This window comes from Saimiri boliviensis, chromosome 15, assembly GCF_048565385.1.
Source record: "Saimiri boliviensis isolate mSaiBol1 chromosome 15, mSaiBol1.pri, whole genome shotgun sequence".
Lineage (NCBI taxonomy): Eukaryota > Metazoa > Chordata > Mammalia > Primates > Cebidae > Saimiri > Saimiri boliviensis.
Genome location: NC_133463.1, coordinates 68,773,577 through 68,800,357, shown reverse-complemented (window position 1 = coordinate 68,800,357; position 26,781 = coordinate 68,773,577). Strand labels below are relative to the sequence as shown.

General features: G+C 44.7%; 1 protein-coding gene across 2 annotated transcripts in view; it reads right to left on the bottom strand.

The window, feature by feature from the left end:
- DEPTOR (DEP domain containing MTOR interacting protein) overlaps positions 1-26,781 on the bottom strand; it is a 193,085-nt gene that overhangs the window by 103,207 nt on the left and 63,097 nt on the right. For both annotated transcript variants that reach the window (XM_003933101.4, XM_074387085.1), the window contains exon 4: positions 1,406-1,584. In XM_003933101.4, coding sequence (XP_003933150.1) covers positions 1,406-1,584 — 179 coding nt within the window. The remainder of the gene's footprint in view (positions 1-1,405; positions 1,585-26,781) is intronic.

The following is a 26,781-nucleotide window of genomic DNA, read 5'->3' as shown; positions in this document are numbered from 1 at the left end:
GAATGAATGCTGCATAGAGGCCAAAAAGAATCTATAAATATCAGCCTTGTTGGGCTTCTCTACTCAGTCTACTTACTTTAGATCATACACTTTTTGTCCAATCATATTTCTACACAACTGTCCATACTCTGTTGAACCTAAGCATAACAATGGGCAATTTTCCCTGTATCTTTGGGTTTTCATTCTGAAGGCTCCCATACATGATAATGAATTTGTATGCCTTTTTGCCTATTACTCTGCCTCTTGGGCCAGGCATGGTGGTTCACGCTTGTAATGGCAGCTCTCTGGGAGGCCGAGGTGGGTGGATCACTTGAGGCCAAGAGTTAGAGGCCAGTCTGGCCAACATGGTGAATCTCTCCCCTAAAAATGCAAAAATTAGCAGGGCATGGTAGCTGATGGTGTGCGCCTGTAATCCCATTGTAATTCCAGCTGCTCAGGAGGCTGAGGCATGAGAATTGCTTGAACCCGGGAGGTGAAGGTTGCAGTGAGCTCAGATTGTGTCTCTGCAGTCCAGCCTGGGCAACGGAGGGAGACTCTCTCTTAAACAAAACAAAACAAATCTGCCTCTTATCAGGGATTTTCAGCAGATCTTCAGAGGGCAAAGCAGAAAGTGTTCTCTTGGTCCTTACACGTGAAACCTATGTACATCCTTTTATACTTCAGATCATCTCTAGATTACTTGTAATACCCAATACAATGTAAATGCTATGTAAGTTGTTGTTATATTGTACTGTTTAGGGAATCATGATGAGAAAAAAATTTGTCTATATGTGTGCAGTTTGGACACAATTTTTTCCTCAAGACTTTAAATTTGTGGTTGGTTAAATATACAGATGCAGAACCCACAGATACAGAGGGCTGACTGTAAAACACTTCTTAACCAGTAACTCACATTGCATCATCATGATTCAGCCCTAAAACGAAAGTGACACTTGTATGAAGGCTCTTTGGATTAACTCTTCATTGTGGCAACTTACATCAAGGTTCAGGAGATGTTCATTTTCCTCTAACAACCAACCTTCTGGGAGACACCTACTTCCCAAGTCCGTATTATATGTGATTTCATGACTTGCTTTAATCAGTCAGATACAGAGCTGTGGTGTTACGTTACAGCCAAGCAGCAGCTTTTGGAAGTGCTATAAGAATCTGCCTGCCCTCTTTAGCATCTGCAGTCATCTGTGAAAACAAAGCATCACAGACAGTGGATGTTCCTTTAGTCTGTGTCCCAGAATGAGAAGTCATGGAGCGTAGACCTGAATTTGACCCCCAGCTTGGAGACAAGCTGAGCATGTGCAGGGGTACAGCTGACTTACAGATTCATGAGTGAGAAATAAGTACTTGCTGTTGTAAGACACAAGATTTGGGGCTGTTTGTTACGGCAGCAAAAGCTGCCCAATACACTCACCATGCTGGATGATGCCATGCTCCATAAGCCGGTGGCAAAGCTGCTCTGCCTCTTTCCTCGTAGTGGCCTCACCTTCCTGGACCAGCCAGTCCAGGAATTCAGATGCCATGAAGGTACGCTCATACTTGACCCCTTCTTCCTCCCTGGGCTGGAGAAGTGTGTTTTCAGGGCTCATCAGCCTAGAAATTTACAAAAAATAAAGGAAAAGAAAAATAAACAAACCTACACAAAAGGAAACCAGCTCATTTGAAATCACAGACTTCTGTTAAGTGCCACAGCGAAGCTGTCAGACAGACGGATGCAGCTGTCAGGTGCTACCACACGTGTAATTTCTAAGAGGAAGATCTGCTTCAGAAGTGAACAAGATGCATTTTCTCCTAGTAATTAGAACAAAAAAAAAAAAAACAACTGGAAATACAATCCAAAACTCTACGATTAGCAGACTGCGTTCAAGCTGGCAATCTTGAAAAGCAGTTATAACTGACTGACCGTGTTCTACTCTACCTTTCTGAAAAGGCTAGTGTTTCTTTCCTAATGGCATTATTCCACTTCTGTGCTAAGAAGAAGACTAGTGCTGTGAACTGAGTGTTTGTGTCCCCCCTAATTTTTTTTTTTTTTTTGGGGGGGTGGGGACAGAGTTTCGCTCTTGTTGACCAGACTGGAGTGCAATGGTGCGATCTCAGCTCACTGCAACCTCCTCCACCTCCTCCCCGGTTTAAGTGATTCTCCTGCCTCGGCCTCCATGCCTGTAGCTAAGATTACAGGCATTCACCACCACGCTTAGCTAATTTTTGTATTTTTGGTAGAGATGGGGTTTCACCATGTTGGTCAGGCTGGTCTCAAACTGCTGACCTCAGATGACCCACTCGCCTTGGCCTCCCAAAGTGCTGGGATTCCAGCCGGGCACGGTGGCTCACGCCTGTAATCCTAGCACTTTGGGAGGCTGAGGTGGGTGGATCACCTGAGGTCAGGAGTTCAAGACCAGCCTGACCATCATGGTGAAACCCCATCTTTAAATAAATAAATAAATAAATAAAAGCAAAATGCTGGGATTCCAGGCATGAGCCACCGTGCCCGGTCATCCCCGTTAATTACCTTTCATGAATCTCTAGTCTCTAATGTGATGACATTGCAGGTGGGGCATTTGGGAGGTAATTAGGTTATGAGGGTAGAGCCCTCATGATGGCATTATGTCTCTATAAGAAGCGACAAAAAGGAGCTTACTCCCTTTCTCTGTCTCTGATCTTGCCCTGTGAGGTCATAGGAGAAGACAGCCATCTGCAAACCAAAAAGCGGGATCCACCCAAGAAGGAGCCACTTGCAAACCAAGAAGCAGGTGCCACTGGATCTGCTGGCACCTTGATCTTGGACCTCCCAGACAAGTATCTGTCATTTAGGCTACTCGGTCTATGGTAATTTTTTATAACGGTGGCCTGAGCTGAGTAAAATAACTACGTAAGTCACTCTTTTGTAATCCTCCCATACCCACGTGGCTTGCTTCTCTTCTCACACCTGTCTTCCCAGGCTTGACAACTCTGGACTCCATTTCACATCTCCAAAATAGCTCCAACTGGGTCTGTAAGTTTTCTCCTATGCATCCATACATGATGCAATGTAAATTTCAGTCCTTATTCTGGTTGACATTAATACCAGTATTTGGGGCTAGGCATGGTGGCTCACGCCTGTAATCCCGGCACCTTGGGAAGCTGAGGTGGGTGGATCACTTGGGATCAGGAGTTTGAGATTAACTTGGCCAACCTGGCAAAACCCCATATCTACTAAAAATATGAAAAAATTAGCCAGACGCAGTGGCACATGCTTGTAGTCCCAGCTACTCAGGAGCCTGAGGAAGGAGAATCACTTGAACCCAGGAGGCAGAGGTGGCAATGAGCCAAGATCATGCCACTGCACTCCAGCCTGAGTGACAGAGCAAGACTGGCTCTCAAAGAAAAAAGAAAGAAAGAAAGAAAAACACACAAAACAATGAAAGGACTGACCACTGCCCTCAGCTAGGGGGACATCAGTCACACTCTACTGGTTTCCCTCTGGCCCTCTGCTCCTCCCTCTTACTCAGGTACCCTTGTGTTGGCTTCTCTGCCCCTCCCTGGACTTTAAAGGCTGGAATTCCTTGAGATTCAGTCTCTACATACCTCTCTGCTCATTCCAGTCTCTCCGGTGAGCTCCTTCATCTCCCTGGCTTCAGTTACCATCCACATTCCAAACATTTCCAAATTTCTATTTCCAGACCAGGCCTATGCTCCCAACCCCACGGCTTTGCCTCCGCGTACACTTCTCAAAGCCACCTCAAAATCCGCAAGCCCAAAAATGAACTCAAGCTCTTCCCTCCAAACCTGGCCCTGTGCCAGTCAGTGCATATGCTGTCCAGCCAGAAAATGAGGCATTGTCCTTGGCCCTTCCCTCTTTCTCACCCCTTGTCTGGTCATCAGTGTGAACGTGAACTTGAACTCCTACATCTCTCTCATGTACGTCTAAGCCTTCCAATCTCAGGCATTGCTACTACCTTAGTCTAAAATACCAATACCTTTAACCTAGACAACGACAGTGTTTTCTTAATTGACTGTACAATGCATCCACTCTGATTCTCAACCCAACCTTGGACATCTAAGTCTAGATATAGCTATGAAATTATCTTCTAAAAATTCAAACCTGATAATGTCCTTCCTCTGTTGAAAATACACTTCAAGCCGGGCGCGGTGGCTCAAACCTGTAATCCCAGCACTTTGGGAGGCCGAGGCGGGTGGATCACGAGGTCGAGAGATCGAGACCATCCTGGTCAACATGGTGAAACCCCGTCTCAACTAAAAATACAAAAAAAAACTAGCTGGGCGTGGTGGTGCGTGCCTGTAATCCCAGCTACTTAGGAGGCTAAGGCAGGAGAATTGCCTGAACCCAGGAGGCGGAGGTTGCGGTGAGCCGAGATCACGCCATTGCACTCCAGCCTGGGTAACAAGAGCGAAACTCCATCTCAAAAAAAAAAAAAAAGAAAAGAAAATACACTTCAGGCCAGGCACGGTGGCTCATGCTTACAATTCTAGCACTCTGAGAGGCTGAGGGGGGCGGATCACCTGAGTTTGGGGGTTTGAGATCAGCCTGACCAACATGGAGAAACCCCATTTCTACTAAAAATACAAAAAATTAGCCAGGCGTGGTGACATGAGCCTATAATCCCAGCTACTCCGGAGGCTGAGGCAGGAGAATCGCTTAAATCTGTGAGGCAGAGGTTGTGGTGAGCCAAGACTGTGCCATTGCACAAAAGTGAAACTCTGTGAAAGAAAGAAAGAAAAGAAAGAAAGGAGAGAGAGAGGAGAGAAAGAGTGAAAGAAAGAAAGAGAGTGAAAGAGAAATAAAGGAAGGAAGGAAGGAAGGACCATGTCGCACGTGAGATAAGAAAATAAAAAACGGGCCGGGCGCGGTGGCTCAAGCCTGTAATCCCAGCACTTTGGGAGGCCGAGGCGGGTGGATCACGAGGTCAAGAGATCGAGACCATCCTGGTCAACATAGTGAAACCCCGTCTCTACTAAAAATACAAAAAATCAGCTGGGCATGGTGGCACGTGCCTGTAATCCCAGCTACTCAGGAGGCCGAGGCAGGAGAATTGCCTGAACCCAGGAGGCGGAGGTTGCGGTGAGCCGAGATTGCGCCATTGCACTCCAGCCTGGGTAACAAGAGCGAAACTCCGTCTCAAAAATAATAATAATAATAATAATAATAATAATAATAATAAAGAAAATAAAAAACAAAGAAAGGAAGGAAGGAAGAAAGAGAGTAAGAAAGAAAGAGAAAGGAAGGAAGGAAGGAAGGAAGAACCATGTCACATGTGAGACAAGAAAAGAAAAAAAAAGAAAAAAGAAGGAAGAAAGGAAGGAAGAGAGAAAGAAAGAAAGAAAAAGAAAATATACTTAAATACTACTCATTGCTTTTAAGATAAAGACCAAAAAACTTCTTCACATAGCCTATAAAGTATGCATGCTCCTAGCCTCTTTCAGTTCTTCAAACACACCACGCCCCGTCTATCACTGGCCTCTGGACACGCCGTGCCCATGGCTGGAATGCTCTCTCCCTTCTCTCCCCACCAGCCCCCTCCCGTGCCTACTTGACTTCCTGTTTTGCATCTCAGTGATGGTGAGGTCTCAACTAGACCATCTCGTTGCTCCTTGTATAGTTTGTGTGATTAAAGACAGCTCGATTACAGGCTCCAGGAAGGTTGAGTCCATGTTTGTCCACAAAACTGTCGGGTTTTTTTGTTTTTGTTTTATTTTGTTTGAGACAGAGGCTCTGTCATCCAGGCTGGAGTGCAGTGGCACAATCTCAGCTCACTGCAACCTCGATCTCCGAGGTTTCAGGTGATTCTCCTTCCTCTGCTTCCCAAGTAGTTGGAACTACAGGCATGCACCACCACGCCCAGCTAATTTTTTTTTTTGTATTTTTAGTAGAGACGGGTTTTCACCATATTGTCCAGGCTGGTCTCAAACTCCTGACCTCAAGTGATCTGCTGGCCTCAGCCTCTCAAAGTGCTGGGATTACAGGTGTGAGCCACTGCACCCAACCCATAAAAATGGAACCTTATGAAATGCCACAGTCATTGTGTCACCTTCCTCTATAAAATTATTCCTGATGAGTTCCTGTCTTCCATATGAAAGTCTGGCTGTCTCTTAAAAACCTTCATTGCCTTTGAAACTAACAAAAATCTACAATACAAAGTGAATGATTTCATTCTAGAGTAGGAAGAAACCTTGGAGATCATTGTAGCCCAAATCCTCTTCATCCACATGAGAATGTAGTTTTTATTCAAATGAGAAAAACTGAAAGGCAGCCTGCAGTGTAGTGGGAAGGAAACTTGCTTGAGGTCATGCAAACACTCACTCTATACCTATCAATCACTGCATTTGGAGGTAATTAAGCCTCTGTACCTGAATGCCATACGATGTTTATTTTCAATGTGTTTAGACTCGGAGCCTAACCATGCTGTAGAAAGAACACTGGACCAGGAATTCAAAGATTTAGGTTTATCCCAGTGAGTCACTTAGTAGCTTTGAGATGTAAGGCAAGCCACTTTTCTTTTATTCAGCCTTGTTTTTCTCGAGAGTATAATGGTATCGTTACCCAGCTGTTGTGAAAATCCTGAGTGTGAATAAAATAACCTTGTAATACAAAAGAATGTAAAGTCTTTACAAGTGTTATACTACATAAGTAATCATTGTACCTACATTGAGGCAAGATGAATTTCTGCCTTAATAGCTATAAACTGATGAAAACAGAGATTCTTTTAAGGTCCCTTTTCTCTTCCTAGAAGAATGATTAGAGTTCTAGTTGAAATCCATGGAAGGGGCTCAGGATTAGAAATTAGATGACGGGGACGCAAACAGAGCTCTGCTACAAACTAGTCATGTAACTTCTCACTGTCTCCCAAACTCGTATTAAATGGTGACAATAACACCTGTTCCACTTCCTTCACTAAGCTGTTGTTAGCTTCAAAAACCTTTGGGGCAAGTGAAGTTCTAAGTATATGTATGAATGTATAGTACTCTTTTTTTGGGAAGGAGTCTTGCCCTGTCACCCAGTCTGGAGTGCAATGGTGCTATCTCAGCTCACTGCAATCTCTGCCTTCCAGGTTCAGGCAATTGTCCTGCCTCAGCCTCCTGAGTAGCTGGGATTACAGGCACGGACAACCACGCCTGGCTAATATTTGTATCCTTAGTATAGACGGGGTTTCACCATGTTGGCCAGGCTGGTCTTGAACTCCTGACCTCAGGTGATCTGCCTGCCTTGGCCTCTCAAAGTGCTGGGATTACAGGTGTGAGCCACCGCACCCAGCCCACTCTTATATTAAGAGTGTAAGAGTATAAAAGGTATGAGCATCTAAGAGAACTCATTAAAGACATTCTCATTCAGCATGTAACAGAAATCACTTAAAAATCTTATTTAAAGGCCAAGCGCAGAGGCTCACACCTATAATCCCAGCACTTTGGGAGGCCAAGGAGGGCGGATCTTGAGGTTACGAGTTTAAGACCAGCCTGGTAAAACCTCAGCTCTACTAAAAAAAAAAAAAAAAAAAAAATGTCTGGGTATGATGGTGCATGCCTGTAATCCCAGCTACTATAGTGGGAGGCTGAGGCAGGAGAATCACTTGAACCTGGGAAGCAGAGGCTTCAGTGAACCAACACCGTGCCACTGCACTCCAGCCTGGCTGACAGAGCAAGACTTCATCTCAACTCTTTCCCAGAGTTAGTAACAGCTGAGGTGGTATGAGGAGGCTCAGGCTGTCCAAGCAACAGCAAGCACCAGCTCTCAGACACGTGAATGAGGCCATCCTGGACCTTCCAGCCCAGCCGACTCTCCGGCAAGTGTATGAATGCGCCCAGATGAAACCAATAGAGGAACCCCCATGAAAACCACGGAATCAGAAGAAGCAATACATCATTGTTGTTTTAGACTACTAAATCTTAGTATGATTTGTTTTGTAGGAATAGATAGCTGGAACACATTGGTATAAATAAACAGTGGCAAAAATATGTGAAACTACACATACTGAGACATGTTACATAGCTCAGAAAGTTGCAACAGAATGATGGATGAACGCTGGAAACTCCAGGGACTAAACTGCATAGAATAAATCTTGGAGCTCTATGTAGGAGACTGCACTGGTGACGGGAATCTAGAAAAGAAAACAGAGGCTGGGCGCAGTGGCTCACACCTGTAATCCCAACGCTTTGGGAAGCTAAGGCGGGTGAATCGCTTGAGATCAAGAGTTCAAGACCACCCTGGCCAACATGGTGAAACCCCATCTGTACTAAAAATACAAAAATTAGCCAGGTATGGTGACATGTGCCTGTAATCCCAACTACATGGGAGACTAAGGCAGAGGTATTGCTAGAAACCAGGAGGCAGAGGTTGCAGTGAGCCAAGATTATACCATTTCACTCCAGTCTGGGTGACAAAGCAAGACTCTGTCTCAAAAAAAAAAAAAAAGAAAGAAAGAAAATAGAAGGACCCATGTGCATGCCCAGGAAAGAAATACCACCATTCCTTAACTTCTTGTGACCCTCAAATAAGGTGCCTTGGAGGACACAATAAAGGAAAAACTAGTGTTCTTGGCTTTCTGATTTTAGATATTACTTTTGCTAAGAAATCTCCCAATTCCTACAAATCTGGACCATGTACCATTTCTAAGGTCCCTCTCAGAGCCCTAGGGGAATCACCTGTTCACATAACCAGAAGCTTTTTGAGACAAGAGTCCCTGTCTATGTGGTTCACAGTTTTTTCTTAGCACAATAGGTTGTCAAAAACCTGAATGAGTAAATTAAACTTAATTTTATGCATTCTCCTGCTATACATTATTATCCAAGTATATATGAAAAATGACCCCAAGCTGGGTGCAGTTGCTCACTCCCAGTAATACCTGTAATCCCAGCACTTTGGGAGGCCGAGGCAGGAAGATCCCTTGAGCCCAGGAGTTTGAAGTTGCAGTGAGCTATGATCATGCCACTGCGCTCCAGCCTGGGTGACACAGCAGACCCTGTCTCTGGGCAGGTGTGGTGGCTCACGCCTGTAATCCCAGCACTTTGGGAGGTCGAGGCAGGTAGATCACCTGAGGTCAGGAGTTTAAGACCAGCCTGACCAACATGGTGAAACCCCATGTCTACTAAAAATACAAAAAAATTAGCTGAGTGTGGTGGCAGGTGCCTATAATCCCAGCTACTCAGGAGGCTGAATGAGGAGACCTGCTTGAACCCAGGAGGTGGAGGTTACAGTGAGTCAAGACTGCGCCACTGCACTCCAGCCTGGGCGACAGAGTGAGACTCCATCTCAAAAAAAAAAAAAAAAAAAAAAAGACCTGTCTCAGAAAATAAAAATAACAAAAGGAGACCTATATGCAGATCATCAAGAGAGTTGAGCACTACTGATAGTCTCCATTTAAAACAGAGGACACAAATTCCCAGCCTTTATCCTTGTTTCTGACCACTCACTCCGTCCCTTCCAGTTCAGTGATTTTTCCTTTCAGGGAATGGGGAGGGCTAGTGGATGGGGTTAATTGTGTCATTTCGTGTAACTTGAAACATAACCTGCAAGCACTCTAGAGCTCCTGCTAAGTATCTGGTGGCCTTTGGACAAGTGACTGGTTAGCTGCTTCTGCCAGTGTGAGCTTTAGGACTCAGACCAGCTGGCATGCCTGCCTGGATTGGGTCAGCTTGCCATTTACAAGCCTTGGGGCTTCCTTATTTCATTTCCCCTTTTAATCAACTAATGTCCCCATCCAGGTTCTTATCTTGAAGACCAAGCTTTCCGTGAAATTTTATTTTAGGATTAACATGTAATCAATCACAACGTTAAAGCAAGAATTTGACTTACTACTTGTTGCATGACAAGCTACTCCCAAACTCGGTGGCTTAAAATAACCATCATTGAAATCTATCTTAGTATGGTATGCATTGCCTGGGGTTCACCTGGGCAGTTCCTCTATCATTCTAGCTTGAGGTCACTCACAATTGCATGCAGATGATGACCAGAACTGGATGGTTGGCTCTGTGGTGCCCCTCAAAATGGCCTCTCTCCAATAAGGAAGTCTGGACGTGGTGGTGCAGGGCTCAAGAAAGAGGAAGCAGATACTGTCAGGATGACTTCTTCTTCCTCTCCTCCTCTTCTCCTGCCCTCTCCCTTCCTTCCTTGTTTTTCCAGCTTTATTCAGAGATAATTCACATACCATACAATTAACCTACTTAACATGTACCATTCAGTGAATTCAGTGTTTTTTTTTTTTTTTTCTTTCTTTCTTTCTCAAGACAGAGTTTCACTCTTGTTGCCAGGCTAGAGTGCAACGGCGCGATCTCGGCTCACTTCAATCTCTGCCTCCCAGGTTCAAGCAATTTTCCTGCCTCAGCCTACCAAGTAGCTGGGATTACAGGCATGCACCACCAAGTCCGGCTAAATTTTTGTGTTTTTAGTAGAAATGGGGTTTTTCCATGTTGACCCAGGCTGGTCTCGAACTCCCAGCCTCAGGTGATTTACCTGCCTCAGTTTCCCAAAGTGCTAGGATTATAGACATGAGCCACAGCACCTGGCCAATTTAGTGGTTTTTAATATATACCTCATGCCTTATATAAAAATTATGTCAAAATGGATTATGAAACTAAACATAAGAGCTAAAATCATAAAACGATGTTTGAAAGAAAACATACAGAGCTGGGCGCGGTGGCTCACGCCTGTAATCCTAGCACTTTGGGAGGCAAAGGTGAGTGGATCACCTGAGGTCAGGAGTTCAAGACCAGCCTGGCCATCATGGTGAAACCCCATCTTAAAAAATAAAAATAAAAAAATAAAAGAAAAAGAAAAAGAAAAAGAAAAAGAAAGAAAACATACAGAACAAAATTCCATAGGCTTGGGTTAAGCATGGTTTCTTAGATAGGATGCCAAAAGCACAGGCAACATAAGAGAGAAACAGACAAATTGAACTATTTCAAAATTAAAAACTTTTGTGCTACAAACAATACCATCAAGAACAGAATGGGAGAAAATGTTTGCAAATTATATGTCTAACAAGACTTGCATCCAGAACATATAAAAAACTCTTAAGATTCAATCATAGAAGCCAGGCACAGTGGGTCATGCCTGTAATCCCGGCACTTTGGGAGGCCAAGGTAGGTGGATCACCTGAGGTTGGGAGTTCAAGACCATCCTGGTCAACATGACGAAACCTCATCTCTACTAAAAATACAAAAATTCAGCCGGGCGCGGTGGCTCAAGCCTGTAATCCCAGCACTTTGGGAGGCTGAGGCGGGTGGATCACGAGGTCGAGAGATCGAGACCATCCTGGTCAACATGGTGAAACCCCGTCTCTACCAAAGATACAAAAAATTAGCTGGGCATGGTGGCGTGTGCCTGTAATCCCAGCCACTCAGGAGGCTGAGGCAGGAGAATTGCCTGAACCCAGGAGGCGGAGGTTGCGGTGAGCCGAGATCGCGCCATTGCACTCCAGCCTGGGTAACAAGAGTGAAACTCCGCCTCAAAAAAAAAAAAAAAAAAAATACAAAAATTAGCCAGGTGTGGTGGTGGGCAACCACTCAGGAGGCTGAGGCAGGAGAATCGCTTGAACCCAGGAAACAGAGGTTGCAGTGAGCAGAGATTGCACCACTGCACTCCAGCCTGGGCAACAGGGCAAGACTGTCTGAAAAAAAAAAGCGCAAAACAATGTTTGCCTCCTGCAAGCACTCACCAGGTCTTGGTTGTACATGTGAGCTGATTTCAACCTTTCCTGGATCTATATCTGACTCAGATTTCCCAGACACGTATTAACCTAGAGGGAAGGCAGTACTACAATAGAAGGAACTACTACATTTAGGGGCCAGCACAAGAATAGAAGTAAGCTGATAGCGATCTCCTTGTACGTTGGAAAAAAAAAAAACTCAAAAGAGCTAAAGAGGCCCTATGTAACCTGGGAATAGATGTGAATGCTGTACAGGAGTAAAGCCAGGGAGGGAGATGAAATGGTCTGTGGGGCTTAAGTCAAAAAGATGCTTCAGAATTTAGAAAGAGAGCTTTAAAAAACAAGTCACGGCCGGGCACAGTGGCTCAAGCCTGTAATCCCAGCACTTTGGGAGGCCGAGGTGGGTGGATCACGAGGTCAAGAGATCGAGACCATCCCGGTCAACATGGTGAAACCCCGTCTCTACTAAAAATACAAAAAATGAGCTGGGCATGGTGGCACGTGCCTGTAATCCCAGCTACTCAGGAGGCTGAGGCAGGAGAATTGCCTGAACCCAGGAGGCGGAGGTTGCGGTGAGCTGAGATCACGCCATTGCACTCCAGCCTGGGTAACGAGAGAAACTCCGTCTCAAAAAAAAAAAAAAAAAAGCAAGTCATGTGTTAATATGATCAATTATTTATTTATTTATTTATTTAGATGGAGTCTCTCTCTGTCTCCAGGCTGGAGTGCAGTGGCACAATCTCGGCTCACTGCAACCTCTGACTCCCTGGTTCAAGTGGTTCTCCTGCCTCAGCCTCCCGAGTAATTGGGATTACAGGCAAATGCCACCATGCCCAGCTAATTTTTTGTATTTTTAGGAGAGACGAGGTTTCACCATGTTGGCCAGGATGGTCTCAATCTCCTGACCTCATGATCCACCTGCCCTGGCCTCCCAAAGGGCTGGGATTATAGGTGTGAGCCACCTCGCCCAGCCAATATGATCCATTATTTTATTTCGTTTTTTTTTTTGTTTTGTTTTTTTGTTTTTTTTTTTTTGTTTTTTTTTTTTTGAGACGGAGTTTCACTCTTGTTACCCAGGCTGGAGTGCAATGGCGCGATCTCGGCTCACCGCAACCTCCGCCTCCTGGGTTCAGGCAATTCTCCTGCCTCAGCCTCCTGAGTAGCTGGGATTACAGGCACGCGCCACCATGCCCAGCTAATTTTTTGTATTTTTAGTAGAGACGGGGTTTCACCAGGTTGACCAGGATGGTCTCGATTTCTTGACCTTGTGATCCACCCGCCTCGGCCTCCCAAAGTGCTGGGATTACAGGTTTGAGCCACCGCGCCCGGCCCGGTCTCGATCTCTTGACCTCGTGATCCACCCGCCTTGGCCTCCCAAAGTGCTGGGATTATAGGCTTGAGCCACCGCGCCTGGCCCGATGATCCATTATTTTAAGAAGCAAAACAGACTGGGCATGGTAGCTCACAACTTTAATCCCAGCAGTTTGGGAGGCCAACATGGGAGGATCACTTGAGCCCAGGAATTTGAGACCAACCTGGGCAATATGGTAAAACTCCATCTCTACAATAAATTCCAAAAATTAGTTGAGTGTAGTGGCACATGCCTGTAGTCTTAGCTACTCAGGAGGCTGAGGTGGGAGGATCACTTGAGCCCAGGAGTTTGAGGCTGCAGTGAGCTGTGATTGCACCACTGTGCTCCAGTCTGGGTGACAGAGTGAGACCCTGTCTCAAAAAAAAAAAAAAAAAAGTTAATAATTCATTCACCCAAATATTAAAACTGTTACCTTGGCCGAGCATGGTGGCTCATGCCTGTAGTCCCAATACTTTGGGAGGTTGAGGTGGGTGCATTATTTGAGGTCAGGAGTTTTAGACCAGCCTGGCCAACATGGTGAAACCCCATCTCTACTAAAAACACAAAAATTAGCCAGGTGATAGCGAGGTACGCCTGTAATCCCAGCTACTCGGGAGGCTGAGGCAGGAGAATCACTTGAACCCAGGAGGGGGAGGTTGCGATGAGTCAAGATTGCACCACTGCACTCCAGTCTTGGCGACAGAGTCTTGGCGACAAAGACCCTGCCTCAAAAGAAAAAAAAAACCTATTACCTCTGAGAGTAGATCATGAATGGGCTTTCTTTTCTTCTTGATAGAGTTCTCCTGGCTGGGTGTGGTGGCTCACGCCTGTAATCCAAGCTCTTTGGGAGGCCAACACAGGTGGATCACCTGAGGTCAAGAGTTTTCACCTGAGGTCAAGAGTTTAAGACTAGCCTGACCAACATGGAGAAATTCCATCTCTACTAAAAATACAAAATTAGCCAGGTACGATGGCGCATGCCTGTGATCCCAGCTACTCAGGAGGCCAAGGTTTCGGTGAGCCAAGATTGGCAGCATTGCACTCCAGCTTGTGCAACAAGAGAAAAACTCCGTCTTGGAAAAAAAAAAAGAGTTCTCTATCACTCAATTCTCCCCCAAATAAAATGCACTATGTTTGTAACTGGAAAAAAATGTTATCAGTCAAGAAATTAAATTAGGCTTCAGTTTAGGTTTAGACAGATGCCTCATTCCTGACAAAGTTCTTAATACTCAATATAATAAATTTGTTCTCAATGTCTAATTATATATTTAGATGTATGCTTCCAACAGTTTTGAAGGTACATTGGTTTGTGTCATAAGCAACGTTGGGACTCAGAAAACAATACCCCCAACTGATGGCCTCAGAGGCAGCTTCAGAAACTAAAGTGTTTCTCTGACCTTCTCCGGCCCTCCTGTGTCTCAGTCCCATTTTCCCCCAGGGCTAGCCAAGAAACTAGAATCTCTCTTCCCCAAGGCACATGACAGAAACCAGAACCCCTTTTCCCAATGCCAGCCGTAAAATGCAAAAATATCACTCTAACTTTTCCTCTGCCTCTCTGTGTAAAAACCAGACATAAAGAAGCTATCTGGGCCGGGCGCGGTGGCTCAAGCCTGTAATCCCAGCACTTTGGGAGGCCGAGGCGGGTGGATCACGAGGTCAAGAGATCGAGACCATCCTGGTCAACATGGTGAAACCCCGTCTCTACTAAAAATACAAAAAATCAGCTGGGCATGGTGGCTCGTGCCTGTAATCCCAGCTACTCAGGAGGCTGAGGCAGGAGAATTGCCTGAACCCAGGAGGCGGAGATTGCGGTGAGCCGAGATCGCGCCATTGCACTCCAGCCTGGGTAACAAGAGCGAAACTCCGCCTCAAAAAAAAAAAAAAAAAAAAAGAAGAAGCTATCTGGCCAGGTGTGGTGGCTCACGCCTGTAATCCCAGCACTTTGGAGGCCAAGGAAGGTGGATCACCTGAGGTCAGGAGATCAAGACCAGCTTAGCCAACATGGTGAAACCTTGTCTCTACTAAAAATACAAAAAATTAGGTGGGTGTGGTGGCACATGCTTGTAATCTCAGCTATTCGGGAGGCTGAGGCAGGAGAATTGCTTGAACCTGGGAGGCAGAGATTGCAGTGAGCCAAGATCACACCATGGCACTCCAGCCTGGGTGACAGTGAGACTTTGTCTAAAAAAAAAAAAAAAAAAGAAACTATCTGACCTATTTTGTTTGACTGTAGCCCATAAGACTCCCATCCCAGAGAGGGTCTTATCCTACACTCAGAAGGAATACATGCTCAGAGAGGCCAGAAAAACCTAGGCAGACAGGCTTTACTGGATTTCCCCACTCAGAGTATTCACCATAGATTGTACTGTTCTTGTCCAATCATGGTTTTTTGGTTTTTTTTTGTTTTTTTTTTTTAGACAGAGTCTTGCTCTGTCACCCAGACTGGAGTGCAATGACACAATCTTGGCTCACTGCAACCTCCACCTCCTGGTTCAAGTGATTCTTGTGCCTCAGCCTCCCAAGTAGCTAGGATTACAGGTATGTGCCACCATGCCCAGCTAATTTTTGTATTTTTAGTAGAGACAAGGTTTCACCATGTTGGCCAGGATGGTCTCAAACTCCTGACTGCAAGTGATCTGCCTGTCTTGGCCTCCCAAAGTGCTGGGATTATAGGCGTGAGCCACCACATCTGGCCTCAATCATATTTCTACACAACTATTCATAATTTCTTGAACCTAAGCATGAAAATGGACAATTTCCCCTGTATGTTTGGGTCTTCATTTTAAAGGTTCCCATATCACATAAAGCCATGAATAAATGTATATGCCTTTTCTCCCTTGGCCCCAACAACAAGGGAAAGTTTTCCCTTGGCCCTGACAGCAAGAAATTATTAATTAGGGAGAAATGCTCACATGAGCGGTGATACTTTTAAGTACTATGCTATTGTCTATAGAGCACATGTTATATAGCTAAATCAAAGCAACTCTCTTTCCTTTTTTTTTTTTTTTTAAAGATGGGGTTTCACCATATTGGTCAGGCTGGTCTCGAACTCCTGACCTCAAGGGATCCGCCCACCTCAGCCTCCCAAAGTGTTGGGATTACAGGCGTGAGCCATGGCGCCCGGCTCGACTTTCATAATAATTTGGTTTGGAACTAGTAAACAGAAAGCTCTGTTCAGTTCATATTTATGTAAAAATACTGCGTGCTGGAAAGGAGAGGAACAGGGAGGAAACAGCACTTTGCAGTCTGGCAACAAGGATCTTCTACCCTCCTTCACCGGCCTTCATATCAGACACTGAATAGAACATACTCAATCTCGCCTTGGTTCCTTACTCACGTTGTTCCCTCACTTCTTCCCATTTTTCTTTGCCTGAAGAAATTGAAACTACATGCCCTTTGCAGGAACACAGATGAAGCTGAAAGCCATCATCCTCAGCAAACTAACACAGGAACGGAAAACCAAACAACACATGTTCTCACTCATAAGTGGGAGCTGAACAATGAGAACGCATGGACATGGGGTGCGTGGGGGAGCCACACACACTGGGGCCTGGCGGGGGGTGGAGAGTGGGGGCCGGGAAGGGAGAGCATCAGCACAAGGACAAATAGCTACTGCATATAGGACTTAATACCTAGGTGTCAGCAAACCACCATGGCACACATTTACCTAAGTAACAAACCTGCACGTTCCACACATGTATCCTGGAACTTAAACTAAAATAAATAGGGGGTCCTTATACAGTGATACGGTTGTTCACTGTACAAGGGAACCTAGCCTCAGGGGCTGAAATCCAACTCCAGGCTCTCGTGACCAGTCTTGTGTCCTGTGTAAGGTGGGAGGGTGGTACCAGCCTGAAGGAAGGAGAAGGGGCCCAGCTGTCAAGCCCATAAAGTGTCCATGGAGATAGTGGGGCTGTTTTAAATGGACAGATTAAGTCCTAAGGTCTCTGTGAACGTACCCCAACTAAGAAGCAATCCCATACATGTCTCACCCTCTCTTTGAATTTCCTCTCTCTGTTTTTTTAATTTCTTTTTAAAGAAATTCTTTGACTTCCTCTTTTTTTTTTTTTGAGACAGAGTTTCACTCTCACCCAGGCTGGTGTGCAGTGTTGTGGATTTCGGTTCATTGCAACCTCTGCCTCCCGGGTTCAAATAATTCTCTTGCCTCGGCCTCCTGAGTAGCTGGGATTACAGGCAGGCGCCTCCATGCCCAGCTAATGTTTGTATTTTTAATAGAAACAGGGTTTTGCCATGTTGCCCAGGTTTGTCTCAAACTCCTGACCTCAGGTGATCCACCCACCTCAACCTCTCAAAGTGCTGGGATTACAGGCGTGAGCCACCACTCCAGGCCTGAATTTCCTCTCAATTTTTAGGTACTATTTTTAGTTCTCCAGTGAAACTGAAAGTTTCTGAAGGACAGGCACCATGTCTTAAATATTTTTGTTTCTTAGAAAACTGAGCCCAGGGAGAAGGTACACATCAGGTGCTCAACAAATGTCTTCTAATCAACTGAGTAAAAACTAAGTGAATACCATAAGCAACAGTAATGGAGGGTGTTATTTGTTTCTGGAAGATAAAATCCCATCCTCTTTGCTTTCTACTTCAAATTAGCTGAAGCCAGGCATAATCCCAGCACTTAGGGAGGCCAAGGCAGGTGGATCACAAGGTCAGGAGTTTGAGACCAGCCTGGCTAATATGGCAAAACCCCAACTCTACTAAAAGTACAAAAATTAGCTGGGTGTGGTGGTGTGTGCCTGTAGTCCCAGCTACTTGGGAGGCTGAGGCAGGAGAATCGTTTGAACCCAGGAGCAGGAGGTTGCAATGAGCCGAGATCATGCCACTGCACTCCATCCAGGACAACAGAGTGAGACTCCATCTCAAAAAAAAAAAAAGTAGCTGAAAGAAAAATGAGAACATTTTAGTGTTGGTTTTATGCTCCAAAGAGACGGATATTCTGGAAAGTTGTAATTTTCACATTCCCCATGGGTTTTAGTGTTGCATTCAACAATCATTTTTCAGAATCTGAATCAACTTTAGACAGAAGCCAACTGTGGTTCTCAGGCCGTGGCCATCCTAAAACGCTACATTCAACTATGGTTTTATCACCACAAAATTATATAAGAAGGAGAGAAGCCAAGTGTTTGTACCTGAAATTCAAAACAACTCAAACCTCTGTGACCCTTTTCAAACAAATGTCAAGGGAAGCTGGGTTCTAAAACCTATTATGAAGGCTTATTTGACAGGAATCATTATTTATTTTGAATGCTTTCGTAATTATTAGAAAATGGAAGAATTTGCTATCAAAACACAGAAAGAAAGGAAGAGTAAAGAAAGATATTTAGGAGAGGTAAGATGAAGTGATGAAGAAAAACTGAGGACAATCTGGGAAAATTGATGAATATACATATATATAATATATATTTAGACAGTGTCTAACCCTGTCACCCAAGCTGAAGTGTAGTGGTGCGACCACACCTCCCTGCAGCCTCGACCTCCCAGGCTCAAGCAATCCTCTCACCTCGGCCTCCCAAAGTTCTGGAGTTACAGTGGGAGCCACTTCACCCAGCCAAATATATTTAAAAGATATAAGGGCCGGGTGTAGTGGCTCACGCCTGTAATCCCAGCACTTTGGGAGGCTGAGGCAGGTGGATCACAAGGTCAGGAGATTGAGACCATCCTGGCTAACACTGTGAAACCCTGCCTCTATTAAAAAAAAAAAAAAAAAAGGGGCCGGGCGCGGTGGCTCAAGCCTGTAATCCCAGCACTTTGGGAGGCCGAGGCGGGTGGATCACGAGGTCAACAGATCGAGACCATCCTGGTCAACATGGTGAAACCCCGTCTCTACTAAAAATACAAAAAATTATCTGGGCATGGTGGCGCGTGCCTGTAGTCCCAGCTACTCAGGAGGCTGAGGCAGGAGAATTGCCTGAACCCAGGAGGCGGAGGTTGCGGTGAGCCGAGAATGCGCCATTGCACTCCAGCCTGGGTAACAAGAGTGAAACTCCGTCTCAAAAAAAAAAAAAGAAAAGAAAAAGAAGAAAAAAGATATAAGAAACATGGCCAGGTATGGTTGCTCACGCCTGCCTGTAACCACAGCACCTTGGAGGCTGAGGCAGGCCAATTTATTGAGGCCAGGAGTTGAAGACCAGCCTGGCAAACATGGCAAAACCCTGTACCTACTAAAAATACAAAAACAATTAGCTGGATATAGTGGTGCATGCCTGTAATCCCAGCTACTCAGGAGGCTGAGGCAGGAGAATCACTTGAACCCAGGAGGTGGAGGTTGTGGTGAGCTGAGATCACACCAATGTACTCCAGTCTGGGCAACAGAGCAAGACTCCATCTCAAAAGAAAAAATAGCCAGACATGGTGACACAAACCTGTAATCCCAGTTACTCAGGAGGCTGAGGCAGGAGAATTGCTTGAACCTGGGAGGTGGAAGCTGCAGTGATCTGAGATCACACCACTGTACTCCAGCCTGGGAGACACAGCAAGACTTCATTTCAAAAAAATAAATAATTAAAAATTTTTTTAAAAGAAACAATAATAAAACATTGAACGCAATGATAAGTAGGCGCTGGCTTTCTACATATTAACAGGTTAGGTGACAGCAGGCCTACCTATCCCTCCTATTTGTGGAAGCGGTGTGAAAAGACAAGAGACCCAGTCTCTGATTTCATTATTCAACCAAAGTGTTTTGTATTATTCTCTATCTTAACACAAGTTTTAAATCACTACTTTGCTATATCTACGGTCAACTGATTTCAACAAGGGTCTGAAGGTCATGCAATGGGGAAAGGGTTGTCTTTCCAACAAATGGTGCAGGGACAGTTAGATAGCCACATGCAAAATACTGAAGTTGGGATATGTACCGCCAATACCTAGTTTATTGAGAGTTTTTAGCACAAGAGAGTGTTGAATTTTATCAAAGGCTTTTTCTGCATCTATTGAGATAATCATGTGGTTTTTGTCATTGGTTCTGTTTATGTAATGGATTACGTTTATTGATTTCCGTATGTTGAACCAACCTTGCAACCCAGGGATGAAGCTGACTTGGGCAAGGAGGGGATGGGGGAGGGCAGCAGAGCAAAGCACAGGGAGCTAAGCACGGGCAGAAGGCAAAGATCAGGTCCGAAAGGCTTCATTGCCTACACGTGATAGCCACAGAAGAATTCTGAGCTCAGGAGTGTCAGTCAGAATAAAGATGACAGCCTAACAATCCTTTTGTACTGTGATTATCCATCACCTTTTCGCTTATATTACGGCAACGTTGCTTTCAGTTCAGCAAATGTCTCAGGCACTTACTAAATCCACTGCCCTGTATTGGTCACTGGGAATATAAAGATAAGGTAAAGTTTCCACTTTGGAACGATCAGGAGGAAGCAAAGTAAATAAACTTCTTGAAAGCTGGGAACTGCTCTTATACAAAATGATTTCACCCACAGACTAGAAATGAGAAGGGGATCCTCAGAGCCAAAGCACCCGTGACTAACTTCAGCCTAGGATAGGTGGGAAAAAGAAACACTCAGCAAGCGGGAGTCACTGGTGTGCAGGCAGATGCTTGGTGACTCTCAACCATGTCAGCGTGGACTAGGAGAAAGGACTGGTCTGCAAAAGAAGAATATGATCGAATGGACAGACTTCACTGTTCTTTCTGAATATCTCTGTCCTAGCACGGGAAGGAAATATAATGAGTACAAAACAGTACTCCAGAGCCACACAAAAGGAGTTGGGATGATCTCATCGATTACCTTGTCCTCATTTCTTGCCTATGAGCACCCGTGGCTCCAGAGAGGCAGTGGGACTAAATCTCTGAACTGTGACTTCCAAGCTGCAATTGGGTGCTAAGATCCTGAGCTGCTTCTCGTATGTGATGAGGACAATAATACTTATCATGGTGAAAATCAGAGCTGATCTGTTTAAAGCATCTAGCATGGTGCCTAGCATAAAGTAGCATGAACAAGTGATATACAAGGTTCATATACACACATGCCCCTGAGAACTGACCCTTGCAGAGGCTGGATGGCAATGACAGTCTGAACTGGCCAGAATAAACAATTCCAGGCATCTGGAGAGGTTGAAAGATGAAAGGGCGGCATCAGGTGGCAGGTGAAACAGAGAAAAGTCAAGGAAAATTACTTAAAAGAATGTCTTATATTCTAGAAGATACTAACACCGATGCAAAAGTTAATTTTGTTTAGCATACTAAATCTTGGTAGAATACAAAGAACATTTTTTTAAACTTTATTTATTTTTTTGAGATGGAGTTTCACTCTTGATGCCCAGGCTGAAGTGCAATGGCATGATCTCGGCTCACTGCAACCTCCACCCCCTGGGTTCAAGTGATTCTCCTGCCTCAGCTTTCCGAGTAGCTGGGATTACAGGCACGCACTACCACACCTGGCTAGTTTTGTATTTTTAGTAGAGATGGGGTTTCACCATGTTGGTCAGGCTGGTCTTGAACTCCTGACCTCAACTGATCCACCTGTCTCGGCCTCTCAAAGTGCTGGGATTACAGGTGTGAGCCACTGTGCCCAGCCTCAGAGAACATTAAAAAAATAATAATAATAATAAAATATTTGGGAGGTAGTTCCACAGGTACGTTCAGTTTATGAAAATGCATTGAGCTGTACACTTACGATATGTTGACTTTGCTCTGCGGAGATTCCATTTCAATAAATTTAACTTTATTGTTAAAATTTAGCTACAAATTTAACTTTAGTAAAGTCAAAAATGTTATCTGGATTTTCTTTTCTTTCTGGCCTGAAACACTCTTCTGTTAGGGGGCCTGAAATTATTAAATGCTTTCTGTCAATTTGGTGCTTTTTCCTTTTGGTGGAACAGTGCCTTTGTTTTCCGTCCAAAGCTCTGCCTGAAAGGATTGCAATTAAGCGGGGATGTTTTCATTTAGCAAACAAAGCAAGAAAAACAACACAGCAACTATACCTCTTGGAATCACCTCTGTACTTAACAACAAAGTGACCACCAAGGGAGCCTTGGTTTGCATGGACAAAGCCTCTAATGATGGAAGAATATCCTCCTTCTTTAAAAACTCCCAGCCTTGCCTTCCACCGGTCTCACTCTTCAAATACCCACTTTTACTTCAATATGTGCCTCTTCTCTCAGAAGGCCCTAACCCCATTGCTGCTCTGTCTGTGCCTAGAATGTTTAGCACAGCCTAAACCTGTCCCATCTGCCTTCATCCATTCCCCCTAGAATGTCCACACTTAAACAAGAGGGATTTCCCTCTAGACTCTGAGTTTTTGTCTCTCTTCCAGATGGAACCAACTGACCCTCTGTGGCAGCTAGGGGTCTTCTATTCAAAACATGCTGAAGATGGCATTCAATTTCTACAGGTTTCACTGCAAGGAATTTTTAATGCATAATCCTGCTATGAGCAACTTTTGGGCAGAATCACTCTGTAGCAAATGGAGTATTATCGAAAGCATCTCCTTAGCCCATCTCAAATTCACATTCCTTTTTTGTAAGTTGGTGATGAAAATGTTTCCTTCTTAGAAGCGTAGGAAGGATTAAATGAACTAATATGTAAAAATACTTAGGAAGGTGCCTAGAACATAGAAATCCTCAGCAAATAATGGCTATGATTATTATTATCTTCTGAATTTTTAAGATCAGAACCCACAACCAATAAACACAAATAGAGTGACTTTAGAATAATCAATGCCTACTACTAGTTTTACTCAAAAGGAGAAAGGGACTGCCTATTGACCTCTTTCCTAATTAAGAATCGCCATCCACTCATTTATCTATTCATCTCTTCAACAAACATTTATGGGGCATATACTATGTGTGTACACCAAAGTTGTGTGAGCCCTCAAGGTACATGAGCTCAGAGAGCGTATAGTTAGTTTGGAGAGACTGAAACATCAAGACTCCATCACCCTGTTGAGATGGCTGCTGCGCTGGAACCCTAGGTAATACAGAAGCAGAGAGGAAAGAGGTCAAAATAATTCATTATAATCCAGCCATATTCCATGCTTGTACAACAGTGGCCACTAAGTGTATCATGTGCCAACTTCAACCATCACATCATGCATAGTACACAATCAGAAAAAAGCAAAACAAAACAAAGAGCAAGTGGCTTTTCTCATTTATAGAGTGTGGACAATTCTGCCTGCCTGTCCACTCAAGGAAATGGGAGATGAACTCATCTCACTTCCCGGGTAGATCTCACAGGCTCCCAGCCAGAAATCACAAGGACATGCAAATGAGTTAATTAAAAAGACAGTTTATAATAAAGGAACTATCGAAGCTATGGGTAGGGTTAAGGGAAATTATAAAGGATGGTGAAGCTCCTGGGCTGACAGAGAGGGATGGATGGTCATTAACAACGCTAGGTCTCAGGGTTGTAGAGGCAGACCAGTTTCCAGAGCCAAAAGGGGACAGACGTAAGGGGAGAGCTGCATGACAGAACTGTGGCTGATGTGGTTTGGCTGTGTGTCCCCACCGAGACTCATCTTGAATTGTAATCCTCATAATCCCCACGTGTCGAGGGAGGACTTGGGTCGGAGGTGATTGGATCATGGGGGGCAGTTTCCCCCATGCTATTCTCGTGACAGTGAGTTAGTTCTCATGAATCCTCACAAGATCTGATGGTTATTTAAGTGTTTGACAGTTCTTCCTTCACACACCCGCTGTCACCTGACGCCATGTAAGATGTGCATGCTTCCCCTTCTGCCATGAGTATAAGTTTTCTGAGGCCTCCCCAGTCATGCAGAACTGTGAGTCAATTAAACCTCTTTTCTTTATAAATTATCCAGTCTCGGCCGGGCGCGGTTAGGCTCAAGCCTGTAATCCCAGCACTTTGGGAGGCCGAGGCGGGTGGATCACAAGGTCAAGAGATCGAGACCATCCTGGTCAACATGGTGAAACCCCGTCTCTACTAAAAATACAAAACATTAGCTGGGCATGGTGGTGCGTGCCTGTAATCCCAGCTACTCAGGAGGCTGAGGCAGGAGAATTGCCTGAACCCAGGAGGCGGAGGTTGCAGTGAGCCGAGATTGTGCCATTGCACTCCAGCCTGGGTACCAAGAGCGAAACTCCGTCTCAAAAAAAATAAATAAATAAATAAAAATAAATTATCCAGTCTCTGGCAGTTTGCTGTAGCAGTGTGAGAATGGATTAATATAGTGGCCTTCAACAGCAGAGAGGAAGCAGGGGAATAAATACCCTGACCTCAATCTTTTTCCTCCCACCTCCTTCCTACTAGTGCCTCCCACTGACTGAGTGGAACCGGAAGCCAAAGGGCAATGAACTCTGGTGAAACCGTCCATATAAGTCAGCAGGTTGGAAAGGGATAGAGAAAGTATCTAGAAGGACAAACAGAAATGTTCCACAGACAAGCTGAATATCTCACCATGCCGAATACAATTCTAATGTAGGAAGACGTGTTTTTTTATGCGGTTTGCATAGCACAAAGATACTTTAGACTATATGCATTACATTTTCCCTTGTTTATTAGAAACCTAGCATGTCCTGCATTAGATGAGATTCCACTGGACTTTATCGTATCCTCACAATATGCCTGGGAAGTATGCATTTTCTTCCATTTTCAGATAAAAAAAAGATTCAGAAAAGCTGAACGTCTTCCTAATAAGGGGCAGAATAAGAACTATGACACATACTTCTTCAACTCCAGGACACTTAAATGATTTCTCCATTCTAACAAGCTGAAAAATTACTATAGAGATGGATTGGCAAAATCAATATTACAGAAACCTGGTTCATAGCCCTGACATTACATAAGATTAGGAAAACTTAAGCTGGGCACGGTGGCTCACACCTGTAATCCCGGCACTTTGGGAGGCTGAGGCGGGTGGATCACAAGTTCGAGAGATCGAGACGATCCTGGTCAACATGGTGAAACCCCGTCTCTACTAAAAATACAAAAAATCAGCTGGGCATGGTGGCACATGCCCGTAATCCCAGCTGCTCAGGAGGCTGAGGCAGGAGAATTGCCTGAACCCAGGAGGCGGAGGTTGCGGTGAGCCGAGATCGCGCCATTGCACTCCAGCCTGGGTAACAAGAGCAAAACTCCGTCTCAAAAAAAAAAAAAGATTAGGAAAACTTGGCAGAAGTAGCCAGCAAAGTCAATTTCCACCATCAATGAGTCCAGTCCACCATTCAAATACCAATGTTATTTACTTTTAAATCAAGTCATGGCCAGGCACAGTGGCTCACATCTGCAATCCCAGTACTTCGGAAGGCCAAGGCGGGTGGATCACCTGAGGTCAGGAGTTCATGACCAGACTAGCCAACATGGCGAAACCCCATCTCTACTAAAAATACAAAAATTAGCCAGGCATGGTGGTGCATGCCTATAGTCTCAGCTACTCAGGAGGCTGAGGCTGGAGAACTGCTTGAACTCATCAGGAGGCAGAGATTGCAGTGAGACAAGATCATGCCACTGCACCCCAACCTAGGTGACAGAGTAAGACTCCAAATCAAAAATTAAATAAATAAATAATCAAGTCGCTTCTACATAATCAACCAGAGCTAGAAATCTGCAGATGACAATCTAGGGCTGATGGCTTCTGACAAGCACAGCTGGCCAGCTGCCTGTTTTGCATGCTAACAACACTCTAATATCATTGCCATATATGTTACAGCAGGGGGAGGGTGGCATTACAAGCAACAGTAAGGACAATGTGATTTCTAAAACTGGACCCAAGAAGTTGGCATGAGCCAAGTAACAGACACTTTTTTCCCCACTCATTTAAAAATTGATTGAGCTGGCCAGGTATGGTGGCACACACCTATAATCCAAGCACTTTGGGAGGTTGAGGTGGGCAGATCCCCTGGGGTCGGGAGTTCGAGACCAGCCTGAGCAACATAGAGAAACTCCATCCCTACTAAAAATACAAAAATTAGCTGAGTGCGGTGGTGCATGCCTGTAATCCCAGCTAATCGGGAGACTGAGGCAGGAGAATCACTTGAACCTGGGATGCAGAGGTTGTGATGAACTGAGATCATGCCACTGCATTCCAGCCTGAGCAGCAAGAGCAAAACTCTGTCTCAAAAAAAATTGATTAATCTGCAGATCATTTACCTCTATTTGGGGGTTCATTACTATTGTTGCCTGAGACTAAAGGAAAAAGAGTTAAGATCATGGGTCTCTAGCTGGGCATGGTGGCGCGTGCCTGTAATCCCAGCTACTCAGGAGGCTGAGGCAGGAGAATTGCCTGAACCCAGGAGGCGGAGGTTGCGGTGAGCCGAGATCGCGCCATTGCACTCCAGCCTGGGTAACAAGAGCGAAACTCCGTCTCAAAAAAAAAAAAAAAAAAGATCATGGGTCTCAGAGCTGGAACCAGGATTTGAAGATGCTCTCTGACACTTTCCAGCTGTGTGAATTTAGGCAAGTTGGCTAACTTCTCTAGACTCAATTTCCCTATTTTCCAAAGGGAGAATAATCATATTTATCTTCTTGGTTTAGAACGAAGTTTCCATAAGATACTTGAAAAGTCCTTGGCATACAGTAAGTATCACTAAGGGCTACTCACATGGGATTTGCTGCCTTCATTGTTATCAACAACTCCAGGCTGACTCTGCCATCTCTTCAATTTCTCTGATCAAAAACATCTGGCCCCAACTGTCTAGCGATCATTTTGGCTTTCTCTTGCTTGCCAGTACATTGATAAGATAAGCCTGTCTGTTCCCCACTCCCTGCCTTTTGGTGTGTTTTAAAATATTTATTTTTTATTGTGGTAAAATATACACAACATAAAATTTACCATTTTAACCATTTTTAAGTTCAGTAGCACTAAGTACATTCATCGCAATCCC